The following is an 11,623-nucleotide window of genomic DNA, read 5'->3' as shown; positions in this document are numbered from 1 at the left end:
AAGCGCGAAGTGCAGTTTTCAAATTCCGGCAACCAATCTGAACACTCCGTGGCGTCTGACCAATGGAGAGGCACGGATTGCTCTGTGCGCAGTAACACGCATTTTGATACAGATTTTGCAAGAACTGGGTTGGGGGCTGGTACCACCACCACCGCCACCATTGGTCTCCCTGGGCGAAGTTGATGCGATCCTGTGGCGCGTGGTTATGGTTTCAGCTCAGTGGCATAACGAAATACGGCGATAGCTATTTCACGGCACATTCCTTTCAGGATTTTTAAATGATAGAATCTTACAACGATGATTGTATCCCACTCTACTATCCCGCTTTTGCCCGAAATTTTTATTTAATTGAAGAGTTAATTAATGAATTTTGGGTAATGAATGAATGAAATTCGTCTTGTATAGTTACATACTCTCTTCAAGAGGATGTGCACGTGACCGTAGAATCCACCTGCAAAAAACGACATCTATGTTGGTATTTTATAAAAAAATCTATAACAAACAAATTGAACACCCTATATATCCAATGCAATCCAATAGGACTGAGTATTATGTCAGCGTAGGTGCAGGTGTACCCGCGATTGCCCGCGCAGCTTTACGGTTTAAGGGTAGATATTCGTGAGCACCTGTTTCGGGAGGGTGACCACGCGCTGGAAAAAGATTATACAATTCTGCAAGGCAGCTGGAACTTCAGGAAACGTGTATAGAAGACAGGGCCCCATCCGTCAGCCAGCATTCATCAACGGGAGCAACATGGCCAGCAGATGGAGGGAAAAAAATCCAGGGCAACGTGTCGGTGAAGGAAATAAGACGCACTTTCTTGCATAAGATACCTATCATGCTACGATGCAGCCTTAACTGATAACGCACCCACATCTTATCGGCCTTCGTAGCGTGGAGCGCCCCAGCAGTGTGTCAGTCGCTGACGATCACCGTCTTGTGTGCGGTGTTGTTTGACGCATTACCTTCGACAATTCCCCCTCCACTGTCTTTCGTATGAAGGGTTCGAGCATTTTGTCAGAATGTGCCTGGAGACTGAACATGTTCAATTGCTTCGGCAGCTCGTCCTGATGGTATACTCCTCGTGAGAGATTGATGTACGACGAAACGCACTTGGGTGAGCTGACTGTTGTCTTTTTGCGGGGACCAAAATCGGACTAATTGCGTGCTAGCTATCCATATAGGAGTCGTGACATTTTTTTTTTCAAGCTGTCTGCCGTCCAGCACATCACGAATTGAACATCATGATTGTAAATCAGTAATTGAACCGAATAATAGGTACGGGCGTTTAGTGGGCTTTGCTAACGTATTGTAAGAAAGAGCACGTTCATATATTTCATAGTTGGAAGCAAGCCTTACTTAGAATGTTTTGGGCTACGAATGCATGTAAGTACTGCTCTTTCGGGCGTATACAGATGTGTATAAAGTACACTACCTCGTACATCAAAGGACTTGATGCGATACTTGTCGAATTTCCGAACATTTCGATGAATTAAGTGCCTGGAACGTGCAAGTCATAAGTGCAATTCTCTACAAAAACGTCTCCTGTCACTCGGAGTCGCTAGGCAGAGGCGGAATTATAACAAGATTCACCGCGTCAACCCACTCGTTGCATCCAACCATCTTTGTACGAGAAAAAACAAACAAAAACAAAACACACACACACACAGTCGATGTTTGTTTCGATCCGAGGAAGCTGAAATGCTATCAAATCTTACTTGCTATACACCTTTTTATCATGCATGCCTTCTATCATTCAGCTCTGCATATACACAGGTCGTTCTCCCCCCCGAACTGTACTCCGACTCCAACAACAGCAATTAAATGGATGGTGATGATGTCACGGGGTGTATCCCCCGCTTAGGCAGCGGGACGCTTCCCAATACACGTGCGGCAATATGATTTGATGAGTAAGCATGACATGCACGTGTGGAATTTAGCTCAACAAAGTCAAAGTCACCAAAGCACCAGCTCCCGTGGCTCAGTGGTTAGCGTGCTGGCCATGTCACGCCGAGACTGGGAGGTACCCGGGTTCGAATCCCGGTGCCGGCTGTGCTGTCTGGGGTTTTTCCTGGTTTTTCCTCAGACGTTTTCAGACATATGTCGGCACAGTTCCCCCAGGGCGTCAGTCGTGACGTTGCCCACCTCTGTGAGGCCCACAACGGCGAGCCCTTTCACCACCACCACAATTCACCAAAGCCGCTACTATGGTGAGCTAGCTCACCATACCGCTACGAAGCACTGTTGCCAGCAACGCCTTAGTTGTGTTCAACACAAAGCTTCCCACAACATTGCTTCCATCGCCGTCTGTATGAGATTTCTGGCAAAGTTGTCTGCGGCCCCAGCTTGCGGCACGTTCAGCATCGCGACATATCCATAGATCGACTCGCTTCATGTGTAAACCTATCCAACTTTATTACGATTATAAAAGCCCCCCACATTTCTAAAGGGTTCGCCAAGATAGACTTCCGGTTTTGTAACGAAGATAAAACAAATACAAATCGTGTCCGGTAGCTAAAGTAGATGTTAGAGGACGTATTAGGCCCCAAACTTTTATGTCGATACTGCCACTTGGTCCGTTTCTCTGCGGATAAATCGTGAAAATTTGAAAACCGCTGCTACCTAACATTTCCAATCAGCTACACGGGCTATATACCTGTGTTTCAGTTCACCTTCCGTCAGATGGCGAAAGGATCGAACGCGGCGTTGCAGACAGCTTCGCCATCTCACGGAAGGAGCTGAAACACAGGCATAGCCGATGGGAAATGTTAGGCAGCGGCGTTTTTTTTTTTTTTTAATCACGATTTATCCGCAGAGGAACGGATCAAGTGACAGTATCGACATAACATTTTGGGGCATAATACGTCTTCTGATATTTACTTTAGCTTCCCGACACTGTTTCTATTTGTTTTATCTCCGTTACAAACCCCGAAGTTTATCTTGGCGAACCCTGTACATAACTCCAGGTTCCCTGTTGCCACACGAGCAGTCCTCAATGATTATTAAAACCGCCGGCCATTGAACATGCACGAGGCGCCGTCTAGCGTGGAACGTGTCAACCTTGGAGGGAGCATCCGATCCAATGCTCTTCGAGATGTTAACACGTTACACGCTAGGTGGCGCTACGCGTATGTTCAATGGCCATTTGTTTCAATAATCATTGAGGACTGCACGTGTGCATACGAAATAAACGCGCATTTTCCTGTATAATTGAATGCGAAAGTAGTACTTGATTCACTGGGGAGTACAGGTACAATTTGAAGGGTCTGTCGCATCCGTCCCGATCGATTCCGAAACTACAGGTCCGTTTTAGGCCTCGTTCACCGCGACAATAATGTCGAAAATCCGACGCAAATTAGTGAAGCAGTTTCTGTGCAATTTGACGTAATGCAGGGCAAGAGCAGACGACGGATGTTGATAGTATGCCGTAATTCCCTCTCTGGAAATCGCAGAAGACGTTACACGGGCAAATCCAATTGTATTGCGGTGCGAACGCGAAGCAGACGAGCTCGGAGACTATCGTCTGAGCCGCGTTCCTATTGGTGCACCTGGCCTACGTCATCGTGATGTTAACATCGGTGGAGCTTCCCTAACTGCAGAGTCGGTGCGAGTCTTTGAAATTCGGTTAATCAGCATGTAAGCTGTTTTCGGAAGAGAAACTTGGCCAAGTAGACTGTGAAGCAGTGCCAGACATTACCGTATCGTTCGCATGCACAGTTTCCGTTCCCGGATGCGATAGTCCCTTTAGTACGCGGTTATCTTACTTCCGAATCCCTGAAAAGCCAATCAATCCAAAAAGGTCTGATACTATATATCATAAAAAATGCAAAGGCTCTTTCCGCCGGAGAAGTTTGCGAGGTTTTCGGGGTATATACAATTAACTTTGGTGACTTTTATTAACTTTATTCATTTAACTTTCCGTTTATTTAGTAAAAATCAATAAATTTCTGGTTAAAATTAAGATGATTTCATTGATTTTGTTAACTTAATCCTACACCAAACCGGAAGGACAAAATGTTGCATGAGAAGCCACGTGATGGTGATGAGCCACGTAAGCGAACCGAGAGACGTAGATTCTGCGCCAAAAACAAGGTTCGATGCCCGTTTATCGGCTTATGTCTTATATTGGCGGACTAAACTGAGCGTATAAACACATTCCGATGCAAAGCTGACCACCTAGAATTAATAATTTTCCATTAACGCTGCCATAAATGATGGCTTTCGCGGCTCCAGGGTCATTAATATTCAACAACCAACATCCAATTACCCGACGCATAATTGAAAGGAGGACCAACAAACCCACATTGTAAAATCACAGACTCAATATCTCCAGGGATAATGAATTAACGACCACAATATTTAAATTAGAGGCTCCAGTGTCCCAACAAATCAAGCGCTGTCCTGGGCAAAGCAGCATCTTGGTTTAGGCCTGTGGCCATGCCGGATCTCTGCACGAATAAAATGACACGCTTTCCATTAACGGCAGTTGATAGTGCTAAGGGTATTATACGTTGGGTGTTATTGAATCACCGAAGGCGCAGCATTGCGAGGAACGTAAAAAGAAAAGAAGAAGATAGACGCCAGATTTCAGTAAATGATATGGCAAGGAAGGGAAACGTGTTTATTAAAACATATAAAAAGTAAAGGTTAGCAAGACAAAGAGCCGGCCGGCTATTAAAAAAGATAATAATAATAAATAAACAAGTGAACACAAGAATGTGACAGTGCTCACTGTGGCTGCTTATGATATGGCAAGTTGGGTCGCTTACGAACTCTACTCCGAATTATTATTATTACGTATTATTATATCGCAGTTTTAAAGATTGTGGATGCTGGGTAAGACATATTCTTCTAGTGGATACCAGGCCACTGCGGCATGCCTGAGCACGATGACGCAGCAAATGCGGTGACGCGTAGATCGGACCCGTATGCGTACTGATCCCTGTGGGTAACGGACTAGCTAAAGAGCTGTCTCTCTAGCGAGGTTCAGTCTTCCTTGCTGCACCGCGTAGTTGACGCAGTGTTGTCCTTTGCTTCTGCACTGGCTTCACCTGAATGTGCCCTACAGCAGAAGACTTCTATGTGTGAGGGAGACTTCGCAGGCAGACCAGCTGCAGACTGGCAGCAACTGCAGTCTACAGCGTTATAATGCAGTCTGACTGCATTATAATACTTTGCATGTGCAAAATGCTGTCGGTCGTCCTGTATTGATAGCACAGCTCCTTTGGAGCACTGAACCGACTGCTGAAATTCCACTTCAAACCTGCTTGCCACCACCGCTCTGTCTTCCACGGGATTACCCTTTCAACACGCCGTGCAAACATTGAACACGTGTAGCGGTTGCAATAAGCAGGAACGTCACACACTGCATGATTACCCTCACCGCTTTCAATCAGGAAAGACTGCAGCACCTACAAAATATCATCAACCCTCCACGCTCCCAGCACCGCTGTACGCAGTGTTAAATGTTATCGACATCGCCTATTATAAATTAATCTTTACACTTCCTGTCTACTTTTATATTTCTCGCCCCCTGTTACAGTTCACCTCACTCGTGAAAGAGTATACGATGAAGCTCCTCTAAAAAATAAAATAAAGAATTAAAAAAAATACGCCTTGAGCTACTCCATCTTACGAAAACGCAGCACAATCCAGTCTCTATACTTTTACTTGTCTTCGCTATCATTAGTTATTATAAAGTGGTATAAGCAGCCAGGTGTATCTTCGGCACCATCTCGAGTGCCGCCGCGTAACCAGACTCCCTCTGGCGGACTAATTTGGCCCTGTGTAGGCACCTTTATTTGCAGACTGCTCAGCGCGTATACGATGGGGGATGGAATTAAGGCAAAATGATAAGCCAAACAGGCAAGGGCAGAAACCTGTACATGTGTACACGCCTCGCTTGGGTGTGAAGTCAACGCAGACGGATGCGGGCAGCGCGTGAAAATTTTCGGCGCACGACTTGGCTCGAGGCGCAAGTGGCGCTTGATGAGGATCAGATTCCTGACTGGGCGGAACGCTTCTCATCAATTTGAGCAGGCGAACCTTTTCAGCAATGGACCCAAACTTGGTTGATCTACCCCCCTTCCAACCCCCCCGCTTTCAGATGTTCTCCAGATCAGACTTTTTCGCTTGATGAGATTTCGTTGCTGGAGGAAACCTATACTAGAAAAAAACAAGAAGAAAAAAAAAAGACGCTGGGAAAGCATGTGTATGCTAACGTGTAAGGGCTTGCAAACCTGACACGGCACGACAAAAGAGCTCAAGTGCTGAACTACGTAGTCTTCTGCACCTCTCAAGGCGCTTGGGGCTGATAGCTGCATTAGGAAAGATTAATTTCAGCGGCTCAGTCCAGTCATGGAATGAAAAATCAACAGCGGCGATGTTGGCGACCAGTGCTGGCGTCTAAGGGGGGAGTGAGGCCACTGTCCCCCATGATCCCGCCTGAAGGGGCGCTACGAGACCATTCGTCCAGCCAGAAGCCGCTTTAGGACAACAAGAAACGAGAAAGGAAACCAAGAATACAGGATGGGGGCGCAAATTTGCTACTTGTCCCGTATACGCCGGTCCTGTTGGTGACGATGTCGATATGTCACCGAATGATCTATCAAACATGTCACGGTCTTCAACACCGGGACTTGGTAATGGTAGACCCAGTACTCATCCTCAGCCACGATGGGAGACCAGTTAAACTCTCTCCTTCGGTCTGATAACCCTCCTGACGGGGTTCCAATCGCCATTCTCGGGTGCCAACTGACGGGGTACCCGTCTTGCGCACTCTTTGGGCTGGGTGTCAGGATCTATACTGGGTGCTCTAGCCCCGCCGTACACAGGGAGCACCGCACCAAGTTGCTATGTCACCATGTTTATTCATACATTTGCGGTTTCCACATGAGCCAACGACAACAACATATTTGATGATTATGACGCGGGAGTTTCATTGCCAGGGGTGATACTCTACACCCCATTGAGGGGTGATACTCTACACCCATGTCACGTCGAGATTGGGAGGTACCCGGGTTCGAATGCCGGCTGTGCTGTCTGGGGTTTTTCCTGGGTTTTCCTCAGACGCTTTCAGACATATGTCGGCAGAGTTCCCTTAGAAGTCGGCCCATGACGCACATTCCCCCAGGGCGTGAGTCGTGACGTTGCCCACATACGTGAGGCCGACAACGGCAAGCCCTATCACCACCACCACCACCACCACCATCTACACCCCATTGCTGGCGGTAATGGGGCGAAATGGAATAGTGAATCGCCTCACAGCAGTGTTGCGCGCAACGCCGTTACTGTAATCGATACTTTTTTTCGGTATCGAAGGGCGGATCGCGATGGGGGGGGGGGGATATGTTTATTGAGAAAAAAAAAAGAAGGAAAGGTTAGTCAGGCAAAGGCCGACTTGCTATTCCTTTCGTAAAGCGGAACGGAAAAGGAAAGGGGACGAAAAGATCGCGATACTTTTTTAAGTCGGTATCGGGAAAGTATTTCCGTTACAAATTTATGGTAACCCTATCTCCGTATCGTTACCGATACATTTTTGGTGCCCCACCCTTTCTTGGCCGACCGTATTTCTTACTCTTATTCATTGTCACTGGTCCGCCTAGCGCTCGACAAGAAGCCTTGTGGACACGCCTACGTGCTCCGTAACGGGAAATACCAAAGACATGTTCATTTTTTTCTTCGAACCTTGTGGAAATAACCACGCTTGGCTCAATAGAAGAGTTGAGGTCAACGAACAAAGGTCAAGTCCTTGAGAGTGCGCTCTGGATTTCACTGCTAAGCTAGTGTGTCGCACTGAGTTACGCTCACATATACTGTACTATTGTTAACTTCGGGTAGGTTTCCTTACTCATTGGACTCCGCAGTATGTATGACACTAACGTACACTGACACTAACGCAATTGTCATATCGGCCCCAGGGACCACGGCCTGCTAGGATGACAGGATGAATCCTTGAGAAGCAGCTATTTATAGAAGTCCAGCAAAGTGTCCGAGCTGCACAATAAATACGCTGTTGTTTTGCTGCAAAGCTGTGCTCTCCTAATTTGCAATTATATAAATGGGGTGCTCACGTATGCGAGATTTCGATGTTGCACCTTCTTCGCTTGTCCAACATGATCATCAAATAAGGTTATATTTCCAACAAAAGTATCGCGTTACTTTTTTTTAGTAACGGTAGCGGTACTCCGTTGGTGGTACTTTTTACTCAAGTAACGAGTATCGGTATGGTGGTACCATATTTCGGTAGCGGGTACAACGCTGCCTCGCAGTAAGGCCCGAAGTCCTACGGTATCTAAAACGTTCAGAAGTGCTTCGATTCCACATAAATCATACTCGTACATACAATTTAAATATGTGTATTTGTAAATAAATGTGTGTGTTTATTTACAGACGTGTCGCTTGGATCAGTCGGTTCCGCCAACTGGTCCCAAGGTTATGGGCTCAAACCTGCCGAGTACACCAACAACGGTATCGGCAGGGTCCGGTCGTATAATCTCGTACGGTGAGGCTTACCCCTTCACTCATTTTTCTGCCTCAAAACAGCCTTGTACAACTTAGCACGATACCGAAACTAACATAAACCACAAACGTAACATGGAATGAATGATACTAGAAGAGAACGCCCAAGCAACACGCCCAATTCGGAACAAAATGACACATCACGAACCCCACGAGCATTCTGGGCATCCTTTAAGCTCATTGCCTTTCGAAGCAGCCCGTATAATTGATCGATACTAATTACTGTCACTTGGCGTGACACAGAAGCTCCCAGAGCGGCCATCATTACTTCAAGCTGCGGAGCAAGGACATAGGAAACGTACGATATCATGTGCGTCTGTTTCAGAATGGCCATCTCTCCGGGAGGTCCGCAGGCCATAACAGATGCGTGGCACCACCCTGAAACGTGCTTCTTTTGTTTAAACGTCATTAACAGCTTCTTAGGCACTCAGAGCTCGAAATCATTTAAGATTTGGTCGCATGGGTTTGACTGATGAGGCTTTTGCTTATATGCAGCAGCGGAAAATGTGTTCTATATTAGGATTTAGAAAAGCTCTGCCTGGGTTGAGTCTAATGAGCGCTTGCATTGGCTATCGCTGGAGAAAGCTCTGGAATGTCGTTCATCAATTTGTTCAATGCATCGCTGTACATACACGATGTCTTGGTGGTTATAATAGCTGTAGCATTCCAAACTATAGCTCGCTCACGCAATCTGATGGATTGCTAATGATGTCTGGCATCTGAGTATTGCAGAGTATATATATATGTAACGAAGGCCGTTGTCACGCATTACACTTAACCCTTCGAAATCCTACGTAAAGCTACTAAGAAATCGCCAAACAAGATGGGCCCTACTTGAAAGTAACATGCGACGATTTGGATACAACAGCGCCGACTGGCGGCAACTTATAGAATGTCCGGTAGTTGTATGAGATGATGTAAGACTTGGAAGCTAACTTAGTTATACGCAGGTAACAAGCTGCAGTAACTGTAGTTACTGAGAAAGCAACCATACACGATGACATCAGCTACAGTCACAGAGGTATAACTCTGCCGGCGGGTAATGTAGTCCGCACATGCAGATTATAGTTCACCATATTCAAATGACAAGAGAAGATGCCGGACGTCTTCCTGACGCGGAATTCATGTGTTTCGTTAACGCGCATATCTTATATCTCAAGTGTTTGCTTTAAAAGCATGCAAATGTGCTTTAAGCGTGTCGTCTCCAACGACTGTTTTCGCAACATTATCGAGTGTGTAAGAAACAATTTGAAGCATGCAGGCGCACTACGTTTCGACTCGGTCAGCGCCCGCTTAAGCCAATCACAGCCAAGTGCGGTAACGAATGACTTGTTTTTACTAACGCATATTTTTTCTTCTTGTTTTTTGTTTCTATTTTTTCGTTGTAGTTGCGGAAACGTTTTACGTTTTCATTCATTACCTGCTGCCGACTGGTATTCATGTCTCATAATGTTGTCTACGTTTCTGAGGCAGATACTTCAAAAGGAAAACCACTATTGATGAAGTCGTGCTGAAGACTGAGAGGTGGTGTGTACGAATCCTACCACCGGCTGTGCTGTGTGAGGTTTTCCCTGAGTTTTCCGAAGACCTTCTATAGACGAATGCAGGTAGAGTTCCCCCTGAAGTCGGCCCAGGACGCATACTATATCCCCCCCTTGTCTCCCACTCCTTCCTGCTGTCCTCTTTCATTCAGTCCACATGTGTACACCGCTCATAGCCACAGTTGCTTCGCGGCGCTTATACGGAACACACACACAAAAACAGACAAACAGTTGCGTGAAGTGGCAATGGCCCCCTGAAGTCGGCCCAGGACGCATACTAATCCCCCTGTCCCCCCTCCTTCCTGCTGTCCTCTCTCTGTCTGTCCACATCTGTACGCAGCTCATAGCCACAGTTGCTTCGCGGCGCTAACACGCAATCAAAAAAAAAAAAAAAGAAGAAGTGGCAATGGTCGTTTTCGGAAACTTTGATGCGGCATCAGCAGCTGAAGGATTTAAAAGGTGCAAGAAAAGTATATTTTTCCCTATTCTCTGTAACGTAAGATTTTAAGAACGTAAGATATTTATGCGTTAGATATGGTGGAATAGATAACGTGGCAGTATGTACGTGGACAGTATTAGTATTCGGTTCACCAGCTGCGCAGGTCAGTGAACATTCTTGTAGATAATGTATTACGGCTACTGTACTCTTACAACTAATTATTGCAAATCGACGATCCTGAAACATTAATTAGGTCTCGGAAAGAGAGCACTGAATTTTTTCCGCAGCTAATTTCGTTTAGTATACTTTGCGAGAATCCGGCGTTGCGCGATATAAGCTTTAGTTTTTTTATGATTTTGGTTTGCCATAAAGCTTAGCCCTGAGTTTGTTGAGGATTATGTTCGCAAGTTAATAGTCTCGGAAATCTGATGATGGATGACCGTCTTTTAGATGCTCAATCATGGAACCGAATTTTTGTTTGCCTTTTCTTACGAAAGGGTAAGTTCTGCAGAGAGAGAGAGAGAGGAGAAAATTATTGCTATGCTAAACCAGCCGGCCCAACACGATACTTCGAAGACGATATAATTATATAATATAGGGTTCCGCGGTCTCGGCATTAGCCGAAAAATGCCGAAAACCACCCGCCGAATATTTTCTTGGAAATTCGGCATATTCCGAAAAACTCCGAATTATATACTCTTGCATATGGTGCTACATGCTAAAAATGCCGGAACTCGAACGCATTTGTTTCCTTCGGAGCATCACATTTTCGTTTTTCCTTCACCTCGTTTCCAGGTTGAATGCCAGGAATACCGTCCTTTTAGCTCAAGGAAAAACATTGACTCGTAACACCTTTATTCCTTGGAAAGGAAATTGTTTGCGCTCTCAACGTCCTCCTACTGAGCTGCCTTGCTTCCATGGGTCATTATAGCTGCCGATTTTATTTTTCGGCATCTATTTGATGCAAACGTCCGATGATGTCCGAATTTGACAAAACATATAAATGCCGAAAAAATGCCCACCATGGAACCCTAAATATAACATGTAATTCTTTCCCCTGCACCGTCTCATTTTCCTCGGTTCGCTCGCCGGTCACGTGATATACACGATACCACAGACGACG

The 11,623-nt window shown here is 45.9% G+C and overlaps 1 protein-coding gene across 1 annotated transcript in view; it reads left to right on the top strand.

Annotated features, from left to right (window-relative positions):
* The first annotated feature begins 933 nt into the window (after nucleotides 1–933).
* The window catches only part of LOC135366776 (uncharacterized), a 91,199-nt gene continuing 80,509 nt past the window's right edge, over nucleotides 934–11,623 (top strand). Inside the window, exons 1-2 of the mRNA XM_064599684.1 lie at nucleotides 934–1,117; nucleotides 8,392–8,503. Of these exons, the coding sequence (XP_064455754.1) occupies nucleotides 1,096–1,117; nucleotides 8,392–8,503 (134 nt within the window). The 5' untranslated portion in view covers nucleotides 934–1,095. The remainder of the gene's footprint in view (nucleotides 1,118–8,391; nucleotides 8,504–11,623) is intronic.

The sequence above is a fragment of the Ornithodoros turicata genome, chromosome 8, assembly GCF_037126465.1.
Source record: "Ornithodoros turicata isolate Travis chromosome 8, ASM3712646v1, whole genome shotgun sequence".
NCBI classification, from domain to species: Eukaryota; Metazoa; Arthropoda; class Arachnida; order Ixodida; family Argasidae; genus Ornithodoros; species Ornithodoros turicata.
Note: the sequence above shows the minus strand (reverse complement) of the source record. Positions and strands in the feature narration are given on the sequence as shown.